This window comes from Mus caroli, unplaced genomic scaffold (assembly GCF_978045245.1).
Source record: "Mus caroli unplaced genomic scaffold, Mus_caroli_1 scaffold_2, whole genome shotgun sequence".
Classification (NCBI taxonomy): domain Eukaryota; kingdom Metazoa; phylum Chordata; class Mammalia; order Rodentia; family Muridae; genus Mus; species Mus caroli.
In genome coordinates this window covers 115,251-141,724 of record NW_028227257.1, presented here as the reverse complement: position 1 = coordinate 141,724, position 26,474 = coordinate 115,251, and the positions used below count along the sequence as shown (strand labels likewise).

General features: G+C 44.6%; 1 protein-coding gene across 3 annotated transcripts in view; it reads left to right on the top strand.

The window, feature by feature from the left end:
• Positions 1-26,474, top strand: part of Myt1 (myelin transcription factor 1) — a 59,966-nt gene that overhangs the window by 15,782 nt on the left and 17,710 nt on the right. For all 3 annotated transcript variants that reach the window (XM_029474729.2, XM_021186542.3, XM_085831339.1), the window contains exons 3-13: positions 5,765-5,819; positions 6,792-6,822; positions 10,858-10,920; positions 11,728-11,975; positions 13,120-14,013; positions 16,972-17,106; positions 17,669-17,759; positions 19,047-19,160; positions 21,042-21,256; positions 22,639-22,763; positions 23,513-23,782. In XM_029474729.2, the coding sequence (XP_029330589.1) occupies positions 5,765-5,819; positions 6,792-6,822; positions 10,858-10,920; positions 11,728-11,975; positions 13,120-14,013; positions 16,972-17,106; positions 17,669-17,759; positions 19,047-19,160; positions 21,042-21,256; positions 22,639-22,763; positions 23,513-23,782 (2,241 nt within the window). The remainder of the gene's footprint in view (positions 1-5,764; positions 5,820-6,791; positions 6,823-10,857; positions 10,921-11,727; positions 11,976-13,119; positions 14,014-16,971; positions 17,107-17,668; positions 17,760-19,046; positions 19,161-21,041; positions 21,257-22,638; positions 22,764-23,512; positions 23,783-26,474) is intronic.

Genomic DNA, 26,474 nt, shown 5'->3' with positions numbered 1-26,474 from the left:
CTGTGGCTGACACTTGGGCCCTATTAGCAGCACTAAGGCTTTATAACTGTGTCATCTGTAAGCCAATCTGTTTTACTTTGGACAGATCTCTGTGAGCTCAAGGCCAGCCAGGTGGAACTACATAGTGAGTTCCAAGATAGCTATTACATGGTGGCATTTAAAAAGAAAGAAAGAAACAAAGAACTAAGATAAAGAATAGGCCAGCAGAGGAGGGAAGACGTGAATGGACTGATGGGTCAGAACTGAGGGGTAGCATAGGTGATCTCCTTTGACAGAGACTAAGAGAAATAGCATAGGTTAGTGACCTAAGATGGCATGTGGGTAAGAGGAGCCAACAGGAAGGACCATGGAAGTGGCCCACATAATAAGATCAGTGATGTGCTTGCCTTCTGAACTCACCACAGCTCAGGTAGCTGGATAGCTTAGGACCATGTGGGGTGGTTAGAGAAGGCCTATGTTGGTATGTTAGGGGAAACCATGTGCTAGTATGTTAGGCACAGATGGTGAACCTTGAATGCCTTCTGAATAAAACCTTTGGTCCCAAGGCATACACTACTCAGTGGACAATTAGTTATGGAACAAGGATCTCTGGTAAGGACAATTAAACAGAAGTAACTTCAGGGATGGAGGTGACTCTCTTTTTTAGCTGTCTGACTTGATGTTGTTGGATCAACAACCTGGAGAGATACAAACCAGTGACCCTTGAGAGATACAAACTAGGTACCTATTTATAACTAGGTACACTTGTAATCCCAGAACTTGGAAGGATAAAGTAGGAGGGACAATATAAGTCCTTGGGCTATATAGCAAGACCATGTCTCAAAGAAGAAACAAAGAAAGAAATTCCCTTTATGAAGTTTGAAACAGATATAACTGCTTTACCAGGTAGCCTAATTGGTTATAATTTTTATTTAGGGGTTGGAGTGAGCCAAGATCTCATGTTTAGAATTGTCAAAGACACCCCCATCCTGAGTCATTTTCTGAATAATGTCTCATGGGTAGTGACATTTCTATATCACAGGAAGTGGCAGGTCTACTTACTTGTAAGTAGATTGCATAATTGGTGGAAGAACAGTGAGGGTAATGTCAGACATGTATTAGGATATACCCCAAAGGGGAACAGAACTACCATTGCAAAGACCCAGGAAGTACTATGATGACTCCTAGCGGGATATAGGGGCACGGGCACATGGTTTATAGGAAGTAGAATGTACTTCTAGGAGAACTTTTGCATCCTTCTGTGCCTATGAGCTTACATACAAAAGGAAGGGAAAGCATTAATGGTAATCAGAAAATGGAATAGAGACTCTGATAGTCCTGATTGTAGTTTTTATGGAGGAGAAAGTAAGTCTGGTGCTTGAAAGTTGCTCATGAATCCTAAGTGGAGTGCTCCTTTCCCCAACACAGTGGTAGATTTAGACTTGGGTCTGCACAGGTTAATACTACTGTCAGAACACAAGACAGTTTGTAACCCTTTTGGCTGCCACAAGGAGAGCCCCCCCAAAAGATAAACCATTGTATTTATTTTTTTCTCTCAATGGAGTGAATAAGATACTGCCAAGTGAAGCAGGGCAACGGATGACCAATTTCTGCTACATTTTTACCCCATAGCTACTTCAGCTTTTTCCTGTGGGCAGGGAAGACATCCTCCCCCAGGTCTCCAGAGAAAGTGTGTACAAAAACCTTAGTCTTCTGTTAGAACATGGTAATCTACATGATCCTATGGCTTTAAAAACTGTCCTAAATCTATTCTAATATTTTAGCTTTTCTGGTTATTAGAGCACATTTTTCCACCATGAGATACTGTCTCACTAGGTAGCCTTGGATGGCCTGGAACTTGCTATGTAGACTAGACTAGCTTTGAATTCACAAAGATCAGTCTGCTTCTGCCTGTTTTTAATCCTGCTGAGATTAAAGGCATGTGTCATCACTCCTAGCTAGAGTACATTTTAAGTAAAATAAAACACCAAAGTATCTCCTTCCAATCCAGGGCTAGAATGAATGGCCCATGGTATCAAGAGGCCCAGAATTTCCAACCAAGACTCTGCAGCTATCTGCTCAGCTCCCTCTGATTTATCCCTCCTCCACCAGCACCAGCTTCTAAGATAGTTTTGACTGCCCCACATACTCACTCATTCTTTTCTCCATCTGCTGTGTTTTGCTTGATGTGTCCTGAATAGCTCTCTGCAAGAGGCAGCAGTGAATGACCTCACATTTGTGAAGGTGGGAGCTCTCCTCAGCACAAGATGGGGACCTTTCAGGAAATGAACTGGTTAGGAACAAATAAAGAGATGTGGTCAGAGGAATGGCAGAGGTCTGACCATTGAGTTTGATTTGTCTATCCAAAGGTACTCTTGGCTCCTGGGGATAACTCACCTCAATGCTGAGGTGTCTCTTGTGGATACTCTTAGGTATTCACTTGTCAGATCACTGTTCCTATCCCTAGTCAGGGTCTCAGGGTCTCAGGGATCTGAGGTTCTTTATCTTTGTGTTCACTCCTGAACAGCTTCATTGCCTTTCTAGAATGATGTGAAAAACTCCCAAGGCCATGTCACCTCCATTTGGGGTCAAGTTTCAGCACAGATTCTGCCCTTGGATAATCCTTGGATATCAGGCAAGAAGTGGGTAGGAAGCCTGTCCATCCTGGAGGGTGTGGGCAATTGGCTTCAGATGTCAAAGTAAAGCTCAACAAGAACCAACTGACTTAGGGAATGCCTGGGCCTCTAAAAAACAAAACTCATGATTATTATTTCCTCTCCCTGCCCCTTCTTCTTTTTTAAGCCTGTGTGGCTTAGAAATTGCTATATAGACCAGGTTGACCTTGAACTCACAGAGTTCTGCTTGCCTCTCCCTTGCCAGTGCTGGGATTAAAGGTGTGTGCCACCATGCCTGCATCGTTTCTTTTTAAAGACCAGCTATTTGTTGTTTTGGCTGTGTTGAGTTTCTGAGTTTATTTCTCAGACAACCAAAACAGAGCCAAAGTAATCTTCAGGTTTTGAGGCTTCTTGCTGCATTTGATATTTTGGTTCTTGACTTTGTAAAGGTTCGACACAGGGAGCTCAGTTTGGCAAATGAGTATGAAAAGGGGCTATACTAATTGTGTTTAAAAAGCCTGAATGACAGGTCTTGCTTTTTCTAAAGCAATGCAGAACAGTTCGAGGCAAAAAACAAAACAAAATGAAATGAAAACAAAAACAAAAATAAACAAACACCCTCCAGTGAGACTGCTTTTAAGATAGTACCAAGGAATCAAGTTTAGTGACTGGATGGAGACACAGTTCTCTCAGGCTAATGTAATAGCTATGGCTGAATACAGTGTTTGTATTTGGAAATTATTTTCTCCAATTTTCCTATACAAGGTAAAACTTGATAAAATGTCAGAACTAAAGTTGTGCTCTATCAGCAGTATGACATTGATGTTAGAGAAACAGCAGATGTTCCTGGGAAAGATCCCCGACCTCACAGTGGAGCAAGATTATTTGTTTGAACAAAGAGACCCTTTCACCCTCAAGGCAAGAGGCGATTGAGTTATTGTGCAAAAACAGTTCCTGTTTGTGCTTGGAAGAAATAAAAGGGTTGTTTAAAAAACAAAAACAAAACAAAAAACAAACAAACAAAACAAATTAACGGAAAATTGAGAAGCACCTCGTTGCCTTTGCAGTTGTACCATAGGCAGGGACCATTGATGTATGGAGCAGGCAGAAAGTCTTAGGATCTGCTGCCAGGCCAATTAGTCAGTGAGTCTGGGCAGTGTTAGGCACAGTGCTTCCCTGAGCATGATGGCCTAATGGTTATACTACTTATAGGTAAGAGGTCTATAGATGCCTTCTGCAGTACTTTGTAAAAGAAAGCATGTGAATTTCTCACACATTTTTTGCCAGATGCCTCTACAGCAGCTACCACTGTCAATTTCAAAAGTGAGAGGAGAATCACCCCTTGGCATTGACTTCACAAGTCATCCAGATCCTATGAACACATTCTCATCATACTAAAGAGCCTGGCTTCTCTCCCACAAGTTCAGGAGTTTCCTTCTTAAATCAAAGCTATGCAAACTGAAGAGAACTTCTTGTACATTGAACACTTGATGCAAGTAAATCGGAAAGAGAAGGTGCTCAGGACAATGAATGCCACAGCTGTTAGCTTCATCAATGGGAGCTCACAGTTTGCAAGCAATGCCCATTACACATCCCTGTAACCCTCTCTATTCTCTGCCCTTTGAATAATTTATCCACAGGAAATCCAAATTGCCAAGGCATACTTTAATCTAGCAGAATGCCTGCCAATTTCCTTGGGAAAACTGACACAAAAAGCTATAGATTACATTTCAGCTGAACACAGGCATGGGGCAATCAGATGTATTGTGTGCCCTGCCTCAGAAGGCGTTGTGCACTGGCTCAGTGCAATCGACGTTTGAAGGCTCATAGATGTAATGACGTCCCTTTGACACCTGCTCCTCTCTTTACTTTAAATGTGAGCCATTGGTCCACGGGGAGCCTCTGCCTTAAAAATAGAAATTATAGTAATTGTCTCTGTTCTATGAGAGGGCTATAATAAACACATGACTTATGGCATTATGCTCCATACCCTGGAGCTGACAGGTTGCATAAATTACCCCATTTTTTATTTTTCCTCTTTAACAAATTATATAGATCACTGTATGCTATACTGCTTCATGGGACAGTTCATGTGTGAATTTCATCTGCCAACTGAGGAATTAATTCTGTTTTCTTTTTTCCTACTTGGTGAGGTAGAGGGTTGAATCTTGCCAGTCTCTTCCTTCTGCAGCATATCCCATTCTCTTACTTCCTCCTTTCCAAACCACTCACAGAGCTCTGTTGTCCTGGTAGAATCCATGGTCTGGGAGAGATGTTGGTTTGCCTCCTATCTCTTCTGACTGTGGGGGCAGGTAGTAAGTCTTAACTAGCCAGTCTTCTGCTTGGGTGTACACCTGCCCCTCTCAGTCCTGTTATCTGTGAGAAGATTGTTTCCCACATCACAGAGTTTGCCAACATTTTATCTGTTCCTTCAGATTTGCCATGGTGACACAAGATGAGGATTCACCTGGGGACCCTCATCCTCAGATGTGCCCTATCTGTGGCTGTCACCTTCATAGTAGCTCTTCTGTGGTTTTCTCAAAGTACCATGTTGTGGGCAGCAGCCCTATGGAGGCTTCTCTAGGTGAGTCAAGATTCTAATACACTTGACAGGCCAGAGGCCAGAGGACACCTCAGTGTTACTCAAGCAACCAATTTTTACCCACATGACACTAGTATATTAGGAACATTAAAACATGTGTAGAGTAGGAAGACAATGTTCATGGGAGATAGGCCCTGGACTATGTTAAGTGGACCCAGTTTCATCTCCACCAGTTGAATCAATAGTCAGCAATATGCCCTGTACCTCAGTACCTGCCTGATAAGGTAAGCAGTGGGTGTCACTCTTTGTGCCAGGAGCCCCTTTTATTATGGAATATCTATGCTCGTGAGGCTTTGTGGGCAGATAGGAAACTGGAACAGTATGGGTGGAGCACTGTGAGACACTAGGAGGTGTGAATAAGATATCATTAAGCCTGGTGGTCTCTCCCCAGCAGAACCCCAACATTCTCCCAACTTGCTTCTTTTGGTCCCATTCTTGTTGTTCACAGATAATCTTCCTGCCATAGCAAAACTTCAGTCAGAAAATGACCCAGTGCTTCCGATGGTTTATGACACAGCAGGTGCTTGCCTTGGGTGGTTCTTAACATTGTGCTTGTTTTACTTTGCAGATGAGCTCAGAAAGTGATGACAAGCGAACCCGCACACGGTCCAAGACCCTCCGAGGTCAGTGCCAATGCAGTCTGGCCTGGTCCCCATCCTTGGCAGCTGCCCTCTCTAAACTGTTGGTGTAATTAAATGCTCAGCTTCCTGGTAGCCTTTGGCCTATACTAGGCATCTGGGACTTTAGGGCTCCTCGACTGTTCCTTGATGCAGTATTTAAGGGTTTCCTGAAGCCCTTTTCAGCTCATACAGATTTGCTTCAGGCTGTATGAGTGTGGGGACAAGTACAGTTCCACAGAGTGGGAGAGCAGAGTTCAGTCAGGAACCTGCTTAATTTAGAAAGGAAGGGTCCCTGGCCTTTGGCCACCACTAACCTTTGGCCAGTGGCCCCTTTCTTTCCAGAGATTATTGTTGTTGCTCTTGGACATTTGAAGGCTGTTAGGTAGACTTGATAATGGGTGGAAGGGAGAGGATAGGCCCTTTTCACTTTATTAATACTGAAGCTTACCTACTTGGTCATCCCCTCACCCAACCCCAACTCTCTCACTTGGAGCTTCCAGTTGGATATCACAGAGTATTCAAAAGTTTTGAATATGTAAGCGCTGCCTATTCTGGTTGGACTCCTGCATATCTTGTAGTTAGTGCCCATCATTGTGACCAGGCACATCTTTGCTGGTTCTAGTTTTTGTGCAACTTAATCTGGTAGGTAATATATCCTGCCAAAAGCTGACATCTATCTGCAATTACAGAGAGATAACACCCCGAGCCTGAGGGTAGAGAGATTATCAGGTTTTCTCTGAAAATCTGGGGTGTGTGTGTATGTCTGGTGTAGGGATCCCAGACCAAGCACCTTGTTAAGAGGGCAGCTTTCTCTACTGACCTCGGGGGAAGTTCTTATAGGTCAGCAAAGGGTGGGCATCTTGTCCTTGTGAAAGTGTCAGTTATTTTATTAGGTTTATACTTTTAGGGAAATATTCTTCTGAAAGTCTAAGTCCTATGTATGTGTATTTCTATTTTTCCCTATATCTTACCCAGGACCCCCAGAGACCACAGGTGCAGATCTCAGGTAAGAAAGTATGCCTATTTGCATGAGCACGGTTCTCCACCTTCTTGCCCATAATGTAATTTTTATAAAATTTCCCACAAACTCTTGTTGTCTCTGAGGAAACAGCTTTTCTCTGTGACATATCTTGCTGTCTATATCCAACTATGCTCTTTCTCAGCTCAAAATTGGCCCTACCATAGATCACCCTCGAACTGTTCTTCACTAGCATTTGCACTGTCACCATGGTCCCCCAAACCACAACAAGTTGCTTTTGGTGATTTTTGCATACAATGGTGTCTACGTGTTTGCCGTCCACCGTGCCATGTGGGGATGATCTATAGTATGCATGGCTCACACTGGTTGACTACACATAGGCTGTGGTGGGAGCATTTTTATTTTTTGAAACAGAGTCTCATTGTGTTTTCCTGAATGGCCTAGAGCTTGTTATGTAGACCACGATGGCCCAAAACTCCCAGCAATCTTCCTGTCTCTGCTTCCCAAGTGCTGTGACTAAATGTGTGTGACAACATCTCTCTCTCTCTCTCTTTCTCTCTCTCTCTCTCTCTCTCTCTCTCTCTCTCTTTTGGTTTTTCGAGACAGGGTTTCTCTGTATAGCTCTGGCTGTCTTGGAACTCACTTTGTAGACCAGGCTGGCCTCGAACTCAGAAATCCACCTGCCTCTGCCTCCCGAGTGCTGGGATTAAAGGCGTGCGCCACCACGCCCGGCTGACACCATCTCTTGATATGGGATCATTTATATGTCACCAGCACATGTTCTTTACCTCTTCAAGGGTCTGTTTACCAGGACAGCATAGCTCTGATCTGAGAAGCAGATAAGACCTCTATCTGGGTGGGGCTCACACTGTGGTGTGCCAGAATAGAGACTGTGACTTTTATTTATTTTTTTTTTTGGTGATAGGGTTTCTCTGTGTAGCCCTGGCTATCCTGAGACTCACTCTGTAGACCAGGCTCTGCCTTCCAAGGGCTGGGATTAAAGACGTGCGCCACCATGCCCGGCCTAAGACTGTTACTTACAAAGGGCTTGCTGTTATGGTTTGGGAGAAGAATATTATGTATGTGTAAATCATGATATTAGATAAACTCATTTGAATGCAGCCCTGTTTGTGGGACTCTTCATGGATGATGGATTCAGAATTCCTCACCTTGCAGTACCCTTGGCTCTGGGCTACCCCATAACTTAGGCAAAGCTCTTAAAATGACATTTGTTATCCGGGAGGCTGAAGATTGGTTGTTACAAGATTATCTGAGGAGCTTGGATTGGAATAAGCAAGACTCAGTGAGGCCTCTTTGACATCTTTAAAATTTCCTGTGTCCTGAATTTAACCCTAGCTCTTAGGAGAAATAGATTTCATAGTTTTCCTTCAGCATCCTTGAAGGAACTGATATACACTACAGTTTGTATTTTTATGAAGTTCAACATCCATTACAGGACCCCAGAGAGGTTTTGCTGAGGCAGGAGTTGGAGGAGGGCTGGGATCAATATCTTAGAGACACATCAGTGGGCTTGTTAGGGTTGCCCTAAATGTACCCTTTTCTTAAATGTATTCCTTTCTTCATCTGGGGTCCTTCCTCTGTGAGTCATAGCCAGCTCCTGTCAGAGGACAGGTGAGTAAAAGATTCCTATCACCCACATTGGGGAAGGGAGTCAGTCCCTTTAAAGGGGGAGTGGTTAGGTCATGATGCTCTAGCCTGGGATTTGGACTCTTCCCAAAATTAGGTTCTTAGATGAGGGTCCTGTGACTTGTCTTTGGACCCTCAGAGCCGCCAAAGTACCTATTGAGAGGTGCCCATCAGTCAGTCCTCAGCTCTTTACCTGTTCCATTTGCTTGTGTCTCTGATCCTGGCTTCAGTTACATGAGATCCAAGACCAGATCAAGGGATTCAAAGACTTTGCTTTTGATTGCTGATAAGCATACCCAAACACCTATGTCTGCCTATGAACTCCTATAATTGCCTAAGAGCATACATGAACACCTATGACTTTATGAGCATACATGGGCACCAAGTGTTAGAGGAAGGGTCACTTTGGCTTTGCTTTTCTCCTATTTTTAGAGAAGACTCAGGAGGCTTGAAGGCCTTGCCAATCATTCACTTATGCCCAACTGTAGGGCATTAGCAGATGATAGTGCACATGAATTTCCAGCGTGCTCTAAGTACTCATATATGCTCATGAGATTCTCACTTGTTCTTTTTGTTTTTGTTTTGTTTCTTGAGACAGGGTTTCTTTTTGTAGCTCTTACTGTCCTGGGACTCACTCTGTAGACCAGGCTGGCTTGGAACTTGTAGAGATCCACCTGCCTCTGCTTCTCGAGTGCTAAGACTACAGGTATGCACCACCATGCTCTGCTTCTCATGTGTTCTTATAAGTGGGCACTGATGTCAGTTATACTCCTAAATGCTTGGTGTGCTCACAGATTACCCTGGAGGCTCAAGACTGATGTCTGATCTCATTACAGTATCTGAAGCTCTGGCTGGATCTCATGTCACTCTGCTTGATGTTTCCTGTTTCTGTGTCTAAGGAGTTTCAGTTTCTGTCCAGATGGCCTTGGCAGCTTTATTTACTCAGGCTCAGAGCTGGGTGGGAAGGTACAGGCCCACCTGGCTGGGGACATTTTCTGTACTTTTCTGAGTTGGGTATCACACTTACTTGGAACAAATGACATGGGGACAGCGCCAGTGCCCCACAGGCCTCCACAGCAGCTGTTGTCTAATTGCCTGATTAAGTGATTAGTTGACTAACTGGGACCTCAGCTTCAAATTCCAGTAACAATGAACTGTTTGTAAAAAGTCTCAAAGCTAGTTCTTGAGAGAGTGAAAGCAAATTTGAGTACAGATTTTACAATAGGCTGTCCGTGGTTAGAAATAATTCTCCATCTGAAAAAGAAATCTGATAAAATACCTTTCTGCTTTTTCCTCCTGGAAACTATCAGGGGTATCTGAACAAAGGTGGAGTGGTCCTTTCTTAGGTCCCAAAGAGCCGCTCCCTACCTGCCTCCCTTTGCAGACTTTGAGAAGATGTGCCAAATTTTAGGAGAAAAATAGGAACTCTGGTCCACATCAGCAATTCTGTTAGGAGTGGGTTCTTTGTCTCTACTTTCAGACAGGTTTGGTTCCCCCACAAGGGGCTGAAATCTAATAGGCTCTCTCACGCGGCCTCACAGATCATCTTGCTTGTCTACAGTACCATAAATTAGTAGCAGCTTCTTGCATCCACAGAACTCTGAACCGTGATGGACCCTTCACTCTCATACTGCATAGGTGCCCCTATAGCTGTTCTAATCTGAGTAATCCTATGAGCCTCTTGGCTGGGCCGAGTGGTCAGTGTTAGTGCTTGTGTTTGGAAGTTTTTACCGGTTTGGTAATGTGGATGGCTGAAGGTGAGGAACTTCGGAGGGTCTCACTTTCATCTTCTTGTACTTTCCATCTTGGAATGGGGCAGGGGTTGACCTTCTCAGTGCATCCAACCAGTTTTGTACCAGGCAGGATGGGAATCTCTCAGCACATTGCCTCCGCTGGCTTTCTTTTCTCTGTGGAAGCAGAGAACAACACCAGGCTCTGGGTACTAGAACAGGGTCTCTCCTACAAGCTGTGGTTTTGGCTTGGTCTGCACAGACTCCTTCCATACTTGGTAGAAAGGTAGGACATACTATAGCCCTGGAGGCTGAAGCATCACAGTACGAGTGATGAACATGAAGAAATTCAAACTCTGTGCTCTGGACTTGGGTCAGACAGGCCATGAGACCCCCTTAGAGACAGTACTTGCATCTCAAGCCCCCTGAAATCTGGTGGAATGTCTGCTGTGGAAAAATGAACCTACCCAGTAAATGCCTTAACCTTGTACAGATCTCCAATTAAACACATTCATAAAGTTGTAACTAGCTATTCATTTGTTTAAATGGGCTGGATTATTTCATGACTTTTTAGCAAACTGACAGAGTCCATCTTAAGATGAACCATTTGGAGACCCTCTTTTGCTCTTTAGGGTGTGACCCAGGTTCTGATGCCTAAGGTGTTCTCTCCTGCTTTTTCCTCCAGTTGTCCTACCCCAGGATGTACTGGTTCAGGACATGTGCGGGGCAAGTACTCCAGACATCGAAGGTATGAGGCCTGCCAATACTCTTAAAGACTCCCAGGAAGGAGGTTTGGGGTTCTCTTCTCAGATATGTTTTCTTTTATGGATTAAAACCTTTCTGTTTGACTATGACTGCTGAGGCCAAGCCGACCTAACCCTTCTAAGGCCTAGTGTCTTCCCACTGGTCTGTGTTCCTGTGGTGCCTGGTGCCTTCACTAAGGTGAGCCTGGCCATGAATGTGCCACAAGAGGTGGTAGATTACATGTTCTTGGCACCTTTGCTTTTCCAGAAGGACTATTTTGGGTCTTAGGTATATTTGTATGGCATAGCTTTTTAAAACAATTTTTAAATTTAATTAATTAATTTATTTATTTTGGTATGGTATAGCTTTAAGTAGACCTCGTACATATGAGAGCTACAACTATCAGCATAGTCATTCCCTGTGGTCAGTTAGGTTTTCCAGGGGATTGTAGTGTCCCATTCTTGGGTGGGTATAGGTGTGGAGATCTGAGGGAGGAGAAGAAAAGGGCCAGTAAGGGAGGAAGTAGGCTGAGATAAGCTTGGGGTAATATGGGATGGTGGTTTGGTCTAAGGAGCCACTTAGAGAGTAGCAATCTAGGCCAGTGGGGCCTGAATCCTCATTCTATATGTAGACTTGGCTCACTGTAATGCAATTTAAAATACAATCAGAAATTTTTAGATGTATGTAATTAGATGTTAGCACTTGAAGCTTACATCTGAGAATGGCTACAGAAGGAGAGACTCTTAGAATGGCCTCCTGGGTTTCTCAGGGAACTGGCCTGGCTCTTGGCACCATCTATCTTCCCTTTCAGCTTACAGAGTTGCCCTCTGGCCAAGAAGAGAAAACTGGAGGATGCTGAGACTGAGCACCTGGTATCCAAGAGGAAGTCACACCCTCTGAGGCTGGCTCTGGATGAGGGTTACCGCATGGACAGTGATGGCAGTGAGGATGCTGAAGTGAAGGACGCCTCTGTTTCAGATGAATCAGAAGGACCCCTGGAGGAGGCTGAGGCTGAGATGTCAGGACAGGAGGAGATTCATCACCCACAGACAGCTGAAGGTACTATTTTGCTCTTTCTCCTTTGAATAAAGGCTGCTTAGTGTAGCCCTGGAGAATTGCAGCCTGTGAGGGGGATGGGGGAGCTCGGTTCAGTGCAGAAAGCTGTCTTGAGAACAAGGAATGTCTTGTCCTGACATGTGCAGCTTCCTGGAAAAGGGGTCTGCCCAGGATTGGGGGGGGGGTTACTATAGTGTGTGTGAATGGATCTGGACATGCATCTTGCACTCACTCCCATGCACTCTCAAAAGTTTGATTCTGAGTCAAGGCTCCATGTGTGTGAGAAATAAAGACAAATAATGCCTGTTGTGCCTCTGTCCGTGGGACGCTCTTAGACAGAGCCCATGAGAGTTGACTGGGCTGGATCTACTTTGTTCTCAGACACCAAGGGCAGGTACTGATGAAATACCTCACTTCAGGATGAATCAGGACTCTGAAGGTGGGCTGCTCATAGAAGCCAAGAGAGGAAAGAAGGCATTTGAGAGTCTGCTGACTTCCCAACTTTCTGGGATCAGCTGACTTTAAATGGTTGAGGTAGAGTTTTACCATATTTTTGAAGCAATCTATGTTGAGCCCTCACTGATTTCTTTCTTGGGACTAAAGGGAATACATGGTCCATGGAATAAAGCAAGTTTGTGTTCTATGTAGAAAAAAATCTACGACTTACCTGCCTCTTGGGATATTATATGGTAGGGCTAGCTCCTACTGTTGCTAAGAACACTAGTTCATGAGTTCTACAGGATGAGCATGTAGTAAGATCTGTTACTATGTTTAGAAGTTTTAAATTTGTGTTCTGTCAAAATATAAGTGATTTTCAATTATAAAATGACTTTTCATCTGATTTTTTTCTTTAAGTTCCATTGTATAAAATGCAGATCTATCTGCTTTGAGAAAATAAATGATGGAATAGGAATAAGAACTGGAAAATATCAAAGTAATCTAGCTAAAATTGATTCCTTCTTGGTTTTTTAATCTAGGCAGAAGGCTGATGGGATGGCTTACACTTCATTTCCATGTTTTCTAGGCTACAGTGCTGAGAGTGGGCAGGTGGGGATAGATGGAGGGTTGGCTACTGTTGGGAGCAGAGACCTGGAAACATTCCTCCATGCTCTCTTCAAGGCCCCATGGTGTTTCTTGTTTTATGCAGGAAAAAGCCTCATCAAGCCCCATTTTGGCTCCAACCCCACAAGCAGCCCTTCTGGCTTCTCCAAGAGCAGCTACAGTAGCTACCAGGGGATCATTGCAACTTCCCTCCTAAATCTGGGCCAAATTGCTGAAGAGACCCTTGTGAAGGAGGATTCAGTCTCAGTAGCTAAGTTGGGCCCCACTGTTGTTCATCAGCTTCAGGATGAGGCTGCAATGGGGGTCAACAGTGACGAAGGTGAAAAGGACCTCTTTATACAGCCAGAAGATGTGGAGGAGGTCATTGAAGTCACAAGTGAACGTTCCCAGGAGCCATGCCCCCAGTCTCTGAAGGATATGGTTAGTGAAGAGTCAAGTAAGCAGAAAGGAGTCCTAGGTCATGAGGAGGAGGGCGAGGAGGAGGAAGAAGAGGAAGAAGAGGAAGAGGAGGAGGGAGAGGAAGGAGAAGAGGAAGAGGAAGAAGAGGAGGAGGAAGAGGAAGAGGAGGAAGATGAAGATGAAGAGGAGGAGGAGGAGGAGGAAGCAGCTCCAAATGTTATCTTTGGGGAAGACACCTCCCATACCTCTGTCCAGAAGGTGTCTCCTGAGTTCCGAGGCCCAGAGCTATCCAGTCCTAAACCTGAGTACTCAGTCATCGTGGAGGTTCGCTCTGATGATGACAAGGATGAGGATTCACACTCCCAGAAGTCAGCAGTCACAGATGAATCAGAAATGTATGACATGATGACCCGTGGGAATTTAGGCCTTCTGGAACAGGCCATTGCCCTGAAGGCTGAGCAGGTGCGAGCGGTCTGTGAGTCTGGCTGTCCACCTGCTGAGCAGGGCCATCTGGGCCCAGGAGAGCCAGGGAAAATGGCAAAGCCCCTGGACGTGGTGAGGAAGAGCTGCTACAGCAAAGGTAGGCTAAAGTGGCCTGCTCTGATCACCCATTAGTAGGGACATCAGCTCTACTGAGAGTGCAGATAAAGGCTGGGGAGAAACATAGCTCATAGCTTATAACCCCTTATAGACTGGAATGGGAAGAAAACTGAAAAGCACTTGAGGATAATAATCTCAGAACTTGGGTCAAAAATTGAGGACATGGACTCATACTGTTTTATGTATTGTGATCTGTAGAGACACATGGAGCTGAGATATGTGAGAGGAGGCTAGGTAGGGGAGAGGAAGGAAAGCAGGAGGGCAGATAACTCAGTTACTATGCCACTTGGTCATAATCCTGTCACCCTGGCCTAAACCTGTAGCAGAGATTGTCCAGTGACAGAGCCTGACATTTGATGACTTCAACCCTTGAAAACTGTTTTTAAGGCCATATTTAATCATCCTCAGCACTTTTCCATAGAGTTGTGACCTCCAAGCTGACTTGAGTCATCTCTCTCTTGCTCCTCTGGATTTAAGGGCAGAATCAGCTAGCTTCACTGAGTAGCTTATGTCTAGAAGAGGACAAGAAGGCTGGGCTAGTGTAAGGGATTTGGTCTGGATTGATATACGAGAGAGGCTGGACACTGAAGTCAGATCTTTTTTTTTTTTTTTTTTTTATACTCAATGAGAGCTTTAATGAACAAACAACTAAAACTCAACAAATGCCTGGAGAAATCAGTTAAGGAGGAAACAAAAGCAAGAGAGAAAGAGAGAGAGAGAGAGAGAACACATCAAGAACATGGATTATATAAGCAGATGAAAGCTTTAAATATATAGCCTTTAGTTATTCTCAGAGCAAATGTGATATGAGACACAATGCAAGTTACAAGGTCTCTTCAAAATTAAAAATTCAGTTAGTTTGAATGAAAATAACCCCAGAGACTCATAGATTTAAATGTTTGGTGACCAGGGAGTGTTACTGTTAGTAGGTGTGAACTTTTTTTTTATTATTAGATATTTTCTTTATATACATTTCAAATGCTATCCCAAAAGTTCCCTATACCCTTCCCCCACCCTGCTCCCCTACACACTCACTCCCACTTCTTGGCCTTCGCATTCCCCTGTACTGGGGCATATAAAGTTTGCAAGACCAAGGGGCCTCTCTTCCCAGTGATGGCCGACTAGGTCATCCTCTGCTACATATGCAGCTAGAGACACGAGCTCTGGGGGTACTGGTTAGTTCATATTGTTGTTCCACCTATCGGATTGCAGACCACTTCAGCTCCTTGGGTACTTTCTCTAGCTTCTCCATTGGGGGGGGGCCCTGTGTTCCATCCAATAGATGACTGTGAGCATCCACTTCTGTACTGAAATCAGATCTAAGGATGGACTTTGAGCAAATGTTATGGCCATAGCTATAGCACGGACACCAAATTTGTAGAGCAGGCTGGCCATGTGATGCTTGCAATTTGCTCTTCTCAAGTGTCTCCTTGCCTCAGAGCAGGTGCACAGAGCGTCTTCCCAGGAGAGTCATCCCCACAATGCAAGAAGGCCAGTCCTTAGATAGGCCAGCTTTGAATTGCCCTGGGTTTCCCTAGGCCTGATACCTCTACTCTAAGATCAGGGAGCTATCCTGACTTCAGTCTTCTCTTTCCCTGTCCCAGGCAAAACTTTCTTCTCTGGGTTGAACTCTGGGCCCTTTTTCAGCCTGTTTCCAGAAAGGGTTGGATGGTGCTAGGGAGGAAAAAGTAAAGATGTGTGTGTGTGTGTGTGTGTGTGTGTGTGTGTGTGTGAGAGAGAGAGAGAGAGAGAGAGAGAGAGAGAGAGAGAGAGAGAGAGAGAGAGAGCTTGGACACTGGAGTCAGGAACTAAGAAGGTAGGGAATATGTATGTGGGGAGTCCTGGGAGGTACATGTGGGTCATGGGAAGACATAAGAAAATTATAGGAGTAAGAATTCAGCAGAAGTTTGGTGAGACATGAGGACACACTTTTTGAGAATACTCATGACTATGAAGTAAGATCAGAGGACAGATTGATTGGGAACATGTTTTCTGGGTGAAGACATGGAGGGTGGCTCTTGAGGTGATACCCTTAAGGTTAAGTCAGACTAGGGTAACCATTTGAGGGTACACACCCTCATTGAAGGTGAGACAGATTTAGAATAGGTACAGGAGCTTGAGTTTGTCAGACTTTGGGTTTGAAGATTTTGATGGGACACTGAATGCTTGATATCAACAAGCCTAGGTATTTGAAGAACTTTCACCTTTGGATAAATGTTAGGGGCCAGGTACAATTCAGGGTTAGAAGTACAGGATACTAGACAGTATCTTAAGGCTATAAGAACACACATTTTGACATGTGGAGGGACAAACAGTAAGACTTTGGGGGCTCAAGCAGGTATTTGGTACAGATTTGAGTCCCTTAGAATATCACCACTTGCCTGGATTGGTAGAAATCTGACTCCCTATACATTTGAACTTGGAGAGACTGAGCAGGCCTTCTTCCCTCTGCTGAATTTCTGAGCTTGGCTCTTGCATGGCCTATCAAAAAGAAGTTTCTCTGAGACATCATGAGGACCCCCATTTTCTTCTGATCGCCACACTTAGTAGTCAACATGTACTTATAGAGGTGAGGGTGGCAACTGAAATTTGGAGTTTAATTTTCTGCTCAGGTATTTATTAAGGATATAGATTTAGATAAGTCATATAATCTGTGTCTCCCTCATTTTATCAAGTCTCAAGGACACCTTTTCTCAAGGGTATTGATAGATTCTTTACCTGCAAGGCTTACACAGTGCCTACACTCCAGCTACTGTCCATCCTGCTATATGGGGTGGAAAGGACATTCCCTGGGCTTTGGAGCAGCTTTTCTGGAGTTGCTTTACTTTCAGCTTCTGCCTTTCTTGGATCAGTAAAAGTGGAGACAGGAACTGTTCTTCCTACCTTTCTCTTCCCAGTCTCCTAGCTTTGCATAATATGTCCTATGTGTTTTATTTAGATCCTTCCAGGGTGGAGAAGCGTGAAATCAAGTGTCCGACACCTGGCTGTGATGGCACTGGCCATGTTACTGGATTGTACCCTCATCACCGCAGCCTGTCTGGCTGTCCCCACAAGGATAGAATCCCTCCAGAGAGTGAGTAGCTTCATGAAGGGTTATCCCAAAGATTAAAGTTCAGAGTTTTGTGGTATAAGGTGGGGGACAGTCTTTTTTTTTTTTTTTTTTGGTTTGGTTTTTGGTTTTTGGTTTTTTGAGACAGGGTTTCTCTGTATAGCCCTGGCTGTCCTGGAACTCACTTTGTAGACCAGACAGAGGACAGTCTTTTGAAGTGTCCACCTATACATACCAGCCTAAGTCAAATACAAACTGTGGGAATGGAAGTCTGTATTCACTGAGCTGGACAGGTGGAGGCCGTGACAGAGTTGCCTCTTTGTTTGAAAAGCTTAGGATTGGATGTCTGTTATCATTCTTAGACTAGAGGCAGAAATTATGAAAATGAAGCTCAGAGACAGTCTAGTTTCTTCTGTGGGAGGCAGGGTCCAAGTGGACGTGCTTGACTGAGTTCATTAGGCTCTGAGTGCCATGCACTCTGCTTACACAGCTGCAGCCTTTGTATAGGACTCCCGACCTTCCTTGGGCCGTTCTCCATTGTAGCCATGCCTGCTCTCATTACTTGTTCTCTCTGCTTCTCTTACAGTCTTGGCCATGCATGAAAATGTACTGAAGTGCCCTACTCCTGGCTGCACGGGCCAAGGCCATGTGAACAGCAACCGAAATACTCACAGAAGGTAGTGAATTAAGCTGGGGCATGGTAGGAAATTAGGGCTGGGCCTGTAGTATATGTCCCTGCCTGGGCCTTGAGCCTTTATCTGGAATAGGTTCTGGACAGACATATAGCTCCCTGCTTTGGCAGGTGTCAGCTGAAGGGTTGGCCATTCTCTGGTGTTTCTGCAAGTACTCTGTGAACTGAGGTGATCGTGTGAGAAATCTGATACTGCTGTGATGAGAGAAAGTAGAGAGTTTGTGTTTTCAGAAAACCTCTGCATAGTAGCTCTTGCTCACAGGTGGAAGGAAAAACCTGGATGTGGATAGGAATGTCTAGAGTTACTCTGAGTGGGTGATGAGATCAAATGGACATGGGGATTCCAGGCTACTGGACAGATTTATTTGTTGGCTCATCTTATCCAAGAAGGGACCATACCCCACCAAGAGAGTTATAAGCTTGACAGGGTCTGTCTGGGCCGTGGTAGTTATGTGCTTTGGAAAGAATACCTAGGCTTTAGAGGTCAGTTTGTTAGAAAAGAGGTTGGATTCCCTATTGATTGCTGTGATGGCACTGGCCATGTTACTGGATTGTACCCTCATCACCGCAGCCTGTCTGGCTGTCCCCACAAGGATAGAATCCCTCCAGAGAGTGAGTAGCTTCATGAAGGGTTATCCCAAAGATTAAAGTTTAGAGTTTTGTGGTATAAGGTGGAGGACAGTCTTTTTTTTTTTTTTTTTTTTTGGTTTGGTTTTTGGTTTTTGGTTTTTTGAGACAGGGTTTCTCTGTATAGCCCTGGCTGTCCTGGAACTCACTTTGTAGACCAGGCAGAGGTCTTTGCTGCCCCAGGAGCTGGTAGCTGAGCTCATAGTAGATCCTGAGGAGGGCTAGTATACTCCAAAGGCAGTACCCAAGTTGTGGTCTGAACATAGCCTTTGGTTTGCCTGAGTTATCCAGCCTGGGCATTTGAAAGGGGAGAGATGGGAGAAGAGGGAGAAGAAGGCTGATTCTGACAGCTATCCTTGTAGAAGAATCCTTTGTTCACAGTTTATAGAGCTTTAGAGTATATTTCATTTTCTGTGAATTATCCCAAACAGAATTGGCCTAAGAAGTTTGTTCTCTGTGGTTGAGGACAGAGATGGAGGAACAATCTGTCTTGTGGGGATGACAGGTGTGTTACTGACCCTGGGCTTTCTACACCTAGAACTCTTGTATCTGAAATGGTGTTTCTCCCAGGACCACATATTTGGCAACCTGGGACAAACATACCTTGGAGAAAAGGCTCAGATGTCTCTCCTTTTCTTTCCTCTAGTTTATCTGGATGTCCCATTGCTGCTGCTGAAAAATTAGCCAAATCTCATGAGAAGCAGCAATTGCAGACAGGAGATCCTCCCAAAAATAACTCCAATTCAGATCGGATCCTCAGGTAGGTGAGATTAGAAGTACTTTCCAAATATCTTCAGGAACTTCAGTGTTATGGCTGTGTGGTATGCATATGCTTCTTGGCACACAAGACACTTACACTCAAAGTGCCTCATCCAAGGTGCAAACAGCTGCCTATCCTTAGCCACAGTGTGTTCTGCCCTTCTTTCTCCTAAGACATCTGATACATTCAGGAAAATTATTCAGTCTTAGTGTGTAGAGATAGCAGACTATACTAGTTGAGGACCTCACTATACAGGGAGCACCTAGTTGTCCTTATGTCTCCCACATCAGGATGGATGTGGGGCAGAGGAAAGGAAGCAGAGGAAAGAAGGGCAGAGGACTTGCTCCTCTGAGTGCTGCCTCCTGTGGGTACTAAGCATTAGAGACAACAGCAGGCATAGGTACCTGTAGGGATATGCATGTCTGCATGCTCTTTATATATGTACACCCATATAGATAAGCTTACAAATGTGTTCTAATGCATGTGCGTGCATGCTATCATTGAGGGTCCTTCTGACAGAACAACCAGGACAAATTTGCCTAGTGCCTCTCCATACAGGTAACCTTGGAAAGTGAGTGTTATAAATAAGGCCAGAAGTTTGGGCTCATGTTCCTAGATGGCCTGCCTTAAAAGATTTATTTGAAGTGAACTATAGTCCCCTTCTGGGTTGGAGGTTCATTCAAGTCACTGACTGAGAATATAATGTCACTTTTGATCTTCACTCATTATACACAGTTCTTCATTTTCCTGAGAATATAGAACTCACAACTCCTTCTCCCTGGTTCTTAGACTCCTGTTCCATGTTTCTCTTCTCATATGCAGTGTGGGAGACAAGACCATGTACTCAGCAAAGCCAACCACTGGCTGACATGGCACTATTGCCTCTTTATAGGACCCCTGATAACCATCTTCCTTCTTGGCTACTTTCCTTGGAAGTGCTTTACCCTGGTCATTTCCTGGCCAACTCCAAAGGGACTCTCAATAGGTGTGTTACCACAAAACACAGCTTAGGGGTATAGGAACTTATTTTCCTGTTCTGTGGAGTACTTGTGTTCCATTCATGGACACCTTTGACTTTGTGGGTCCCAGGTAGCATAGTTGTCCATCTTATTTGTTCTTCCTTCCAGCTTCTTGTCAGTTGCTTGTTGATCCTTTCACCAATAAGTGACACCAATGTAGAGGTCAAGTTAAATGTCTCCTTGAGGGTATCAGATGGTCTTGCTCTTGTAGCTTCCCCAGGAGTTGCTGAGCATAGTGCCCAGCCTAGGACTTCATTCCACCATAGAGCCCATCTTATCACTGCTGTTATGTGATCTTCACAGGACCTTAAGGATGGTCTTACAGTACCAGCCTTCTGGTTCTCTCCTCAGCCACATTCAAGTTTCTCAGGTATCCTCACCATCATTTCCAAGAACCGCTGATCACTGGAGCCATTGCTCATTACAGATCAAAATAAGGAGAGCTGGGGCATTTGCTGGAGCTCCTTCTTTCTTCCATTTCCCCTCCACTTCTGAGCTTCCTGTTCAGAAACTCATTGTTGTGTAGCTGAGCTCGTGGAACTTGCTCTCTTACATTTTGGAGGAAGTTCAGGCTTGCTACTTGAGCATAATACTGGCATAAGAACACATTATTATTTCTTTCAAGTTCTATTGTTTCCTCCTTATAGGCAACTGATAATGGGTCTATCCGAGGGTCCCTTAATTCTAGGAGGCAGAATTTTGAGCAAACATTAGGGGCAGGGTTGTGTGTATCTCCCTGGGTTTTCCTTATCACCTAGATGCATGAAGACCTGGCTTGGGCCATTGGAGGGTTGGGGAAGAGGTAGCATGGGGTCTTTGAGTCCCAACCTTACAGACTCTGCATCTCTGTCTCATACCCCAGGCCCATGTGTTTTGTGAAGCAGCTTGAGGTTCCGCCTTATGGGAGCTACCGACCCAATGTGGCTCCCGCCACGCCCAGGGCCAACTTGGCCAAGGAGCTGGAAAAGTTCTCCAAAGTCACCTTTGACTACGCAAGTTTTGATGCTCAGGTTTTTGGCAAACGTATGCTTGCCCCAAAGATTCAGACCAGCGAAACCTCACCCAAAGCCTTCCAATGTAAGTTGGGGAGAATTGTTTAATGTCTCTCCTCTCACATTGCTCCTGAGAGGGACAGTGGGGGAGGGATTCTCTTGGGAGCTAGGAGGGACAGGGTGTCAGCCTGAATCCTCTCTCTCTCTTCAGCTGCTCCAGTGGACCAGTTGTGGTATCATTAGGGCCTGCATTTTACCCATGTTCACTTTGAGCCTTTATGTGTTTCTTAAGAAAGTCATGGGTCTGTTATGGGTGTGTATGTCCAGAGGTTTAAGAATCGATTCACTGATGTGGTCTGCCCTGGGGTGTCCACTTCCAGAATCACCTTTAAGGAGAGTCCAACAGGATAGGGTGGTACCATGGCAGGAAGCTTCTTGGTTTCCTGGGGACCATCTTACTGGAAATGGTATTTTCTTGACATTACCAGCACATTTTAAGGGCAATTATACTGACAAAAGTAACTCCTGGAAATGTTCTAGAATAATCATCCATGCCTTTTCTTGTCATTCACTGCACTTCTTTGTGGTTAGCCTCAGAAATGAATGCAAGATGGAAATGTACCCAGTGCACTGGGAGACCCAGAGATCTCCCAGCTGATCTTGTCTGCTCCACAGATAGCAAAGACAAGTTTCTAACTTGTTAGGGTTACAGTTCTTAGGGTTAGTAGCCTCTGGGATGAGTTTTTTCTGAACACTAGCAGACTCTGCTGGCCATTCTCAAGCATCTTCAAGCACATGCACTTGCTTGGAAGCTGTGCTGGCATTGCTGGGAAGGGGCCAAAAATCAGTTTTCCACTCGTCTGAATCTTTCTGGAAATAACGGTGGTTCCTTACTTACTCACAATATCACTTCTGAGGGCGATTTTAAAATTGCAGCATAATTACCAGAAAAAAATAAAACTATACACTTACAGTAGTATTGCTTTGTTAAGGAAGCAGTAATTATTGGGGACATAAAGTCAGCAAAAGCATAATAACATCTTTTGCTAGTACAAACTTTTCCAGGTGTGTTTATCCCAAATATGTATCCTATTTACAAGAACTATAGAATCAAAAGTATTTGTTGGTGGACATGGGTTTTTTTCCCCTGTTGTTTGTTTGAAGTTATTAAGTCTGTTAGAGTATATTTCTAGAGTATTCTTATTTCTGACCAAATTTCTGACCAAAAGGTCAGAAATGAGATGTATTTTCAGTGCTGGAGGCAAGAGCAGTAGAAGAAGTGAGTGATAATGTGGGAGTACTATGCCTTGACCCCTTGCTCTCTTCCCATTTGTCTGCTGCTTCTGTCTTTGTCTATGTTAGTCTAGGATGTTCCCTTTTAGCATCCAGCCTTTACCAAAGTCACTTCCTCCAGGTGCAGTCTAATCTTTCAGTGGTTTTATAAGAATACTTTATCTTCTTCTGTAGGCTTCGATTACTCTCATGATGCTGAGGCTGCACACATGGCTGCCACAGCCATCCTGAACCTCTCCACTCGATGTTGGGAGATGCCAGAGAACCTCAGCACAAAGCCACAGGACCTCCCCAGCAAGGTAAACATACAATCCTGAAACCCTTTGGGGAGAGAAGAATGGGTAGAGTTTATATTGAGAAAATTACAGTAAGGCTATGGCTGGTGCCAAGAGCAACTGGAAACTAGTTGATGTTTATTTAAAAATATTTATGTTTTATTTATGTGCACATGACTGTGTCTGCATTGTCTATGTGCATCATATGTGTGCAGGTGCCCAGAGCCAGACGGCATCAGATACCCTGGAACTGGAGTTATAGGCTATAGTGAGATGCTTGATATAGGTGCTGGAAACTGAGCTAAGCATGGTCCTCTAAAAGACTAATACATGCTTTTAACAGCTGAGACATCTCTCTAGCCCTTAGCTGACATTTTTTTTTATTACATTTGACCATCTGGTAATGGCTCATATAACCCAAAAGGGTAGGTGAGCAGCCATGAAAAGAGTTTTTGTGCTGTGAAACTCAAGGTCAGGCTCATACTGTGTTCCTATATGCTTTTCTGGAAGTTAGTAGTGACTGACATGTCTTAGGGTCAAAGTCCTGTTTTCACTAAAACGTGCAGTGGTCTCAAGGGTCTGGCTTCCTAATCTGTAGGAGAAAGGGGCTGGGCTGCAGGGTTTCTTCACATGAGGTTAGGATATGGCGCTAATTCTTTCCTCTAAACAGGCCATTGATTGCTTCTTTCTACAAGAGTCAGTATTGTGACAAAAAAACACTTTCAGGAAGTGACTCAGTTTGCTAACCCTATTCTTAACCTTCATATTTGCAGGCTGTGGACATTGAGGTAGATGAAAATGGAACTCTGGACTTGAGCATGCATAAACATCGCAAGCGGGAAAACACTTTCCCCAGCAGTAGCAGCTGCAGTAGCAGCCCTGGTGTCAAGTCTCCTGATGTCTCTCAGCGTCAGAGCAGCACCAGTGCCCCCAGCAGCTCTATGACCTCACCCCAGTCCAGCCAGGCCTCTCGCCAGGATGAGTGGGACCGTCCTCTAGACTACACCAAACCTAGTCGGCTTCGAGAGGAAGAGCCTGAGGAGGTGGGTGCCAGGGGTCATATATGTGACCTTAGTGTGTAGGCTCTCAGCTGCTTTCAGGACTGCTGTGAACACTGCTTGCTTCTTAGATATCTTTTCCTTAAGAGGTTTATGTAGAGCCTTCAAGGTCTATCTCTTTTCATACAGGATTCTTCATCTTCAGGCCATTCAAAACTCAGGTCACAGCCTGCAGCAAAGGTTTCTCCTGCATTGTTACACTCAGAATTTAGTGGGTAGCAACAATGTAGACTTTCCAAAGAGGAGAGGGGTGTTTTGTATCTCCTGTGGATGATTTGGGAAAAGCTTGTTTCTTGAGCCTTTTATCAATAGCTCCCCAGGCTTCCTTGCTCCACTTCCCTAATGTAGTCCATCAAAAGCAGTTGCTGTCCAGACAGTGGTTTGATGCCTCGTTCCTTGGACCAAGAGCAGTGAGGAACTTCTGGCACAGGGGTCTTGGCATGGGATCCTTGTGGTGGGCAAAGACCTGAGTCCCCAAGATGACTACTGAATGGGGAGAGAACAATAACTTGGCATCAGAGTCTGAGCTGGAGCGTTCCCTTTCCTATTGTTCTACACACCTGAATGTAAAATGTGTGAGTTTCTCCACCCTATTAAGATGTTTCCTAAGAAACAGTTTGGACAGCCAGTGTGAGACTAGCAGTCTCCACCTTCTGGAAGGAATATCTGGAGGGAGTTGGGCCATATACCTCTAGGAGGTGGATGAGGTAGGCCAGCCCCACCCAAATCTACTTGTCTGTAAGTTAGTCCCTCTTTCAAACACTTATTCCATCCTTGGGTAAGACTGAGGATTACCCAATTTTTAGAGGGTTAGACTGGGCTCCTGTTCTAGGTAACACAGCATAGTTAACAGCCCTTTCGGTTAACTTGGGTTAGACTGGGCTTCTGTTCTAGGTAACACAGCGTAGTTAACAGCCCTTTGGGATAACTTGGGTTAGAAGAGTATGGGGAATTAGCCCTCACAGAAAGGAAGTGCACACAGAGCCATATCTATCCAAATCTGTAGTAGTTGGTTCCTTCTTGCACTAGGCAGGAGCCCTAGTAGAAGTTTGGGTGCCCTCTGTGTAATGTCTTCACTATTTTCTCTCATTCTTGGGCCTAGAAACCTACATGATTCATGCTTTAATCCCAGGGTTAAGTTCTTCACTGCTCTCCTAACTGTGGCTTCTCAGCTTATTTATTGGGCTTGGGTTGGTGGATGTCTTGGGACCTTTCCTTGCCTTTTTATTTGTTCAGCTTTTTTTTTTTAAGATTTATTTATTTTATTTATATGAGTACACTGTAGCTGTCTTCAGACACACCAGAAGAGGGCATCAGATAACATTACAGATGGTTGTGAGCCATCATGTGGTTGCTGGGAATTGAATTCAGGACCTCTGGAAGAGCAGTCAGTGCTCCTACTTGCTGAGTCATCTCTCTAGCCCAGTTCTGGTCTTTTTATTCCATTTCCTCAGCATATCCTCTTGCAACATCATTGTCTCCCTAGAAATGATGTACCATTTGCAGTGGGATCTCTCTTAGAGGTCCTGAGGTCCTCCTGCTGAGGCCTTCCCCCACGCTCTACCTGCAGACTTCGCCAAGTTTTCCTAAACCTTCCTTCTCCTCACACTTCCTAGTCATAATTTGCCCCCCAGAAAGCTCTTAGATCAGGCATCTTCCATTCCTCTCCCTCTGCTCTGTGTTTCTTACTCAGTCCCTCTCATCAGTTCTTCCCAATGGCTCACCAATTTTGGCAGTAATTGTCCTGATATTATGGGTACACTCAGCCCCTATTATGGCGCCTCTACTTCCTAGCTTCACTCACCCTAAAGACTTCTCCTAAATGTGTCTTTCTTGGGACCTTTGTCCAAATGTTTAGGCAAACAAATCACTATCCTAGAGCTTTGTTTAATGACACAAATCGTAACAGTTACTACAGTCTGGCTCCCCAGAGCTGCTCTGGGTGTTGCTGCAGCTTCATGGGTTTCTCTTATTTAAGGGTTGCAACTTTTCAGATGCAGTGCCTACATAGCCTATTGAAACCCACATAGCAAGTTGGTACATTTCTGGAACCTAAAATCTTGTGTACCTGTTTTGCTAGAAGCTGTTATTCTAAGGCTGTAGGACCCCTGGCTTTCAATGGAAGGGCTGTTGTTCCTCACTCCAGGTGCCACACCCCTGGGGCTATGGGTAGTAAGAAAATACTCCCAGGCCTAGAGATCAGTTAGTGGTGTTGGTTAAGTGTCTGATCTAATCAAGGCATCCTGTTGTGCACCAGGGGTCTCAGGCTTACTATGATTATCATTAGGCTACTAGTATGTTATCCACCTCAGCTTAGAAATACCTCAGCAACCTTATTTAGTTCTTCCTGATAGTTGAGCCCTAAATAACTGCACCTGGGTGTCCATTCTGTGGTAACGTGATGGAGGTGGGCCAAGGCTGAGTGCCCTGGCTTTCCTAGTGTGGTCTTCTGTCTTGGGGTTGCTAGGTCTTTCTCCCTCTTTCATAAGGTAAAATATCTTGTGAGTACTACTGAAGGGTCCCTTCCTTCTCCTCACACTTCCTAGTCATAATTTGCCCCCCAGAAAGCTCTTAGATCAGGCATCTTCCATTCCTCTCCCTCTGTTTGTTTCCCACTTTCCATTACTCTCCCTCTCCCTTTGTTTCCCACTAAGTTGGACATCTGACTTCTTTGCCA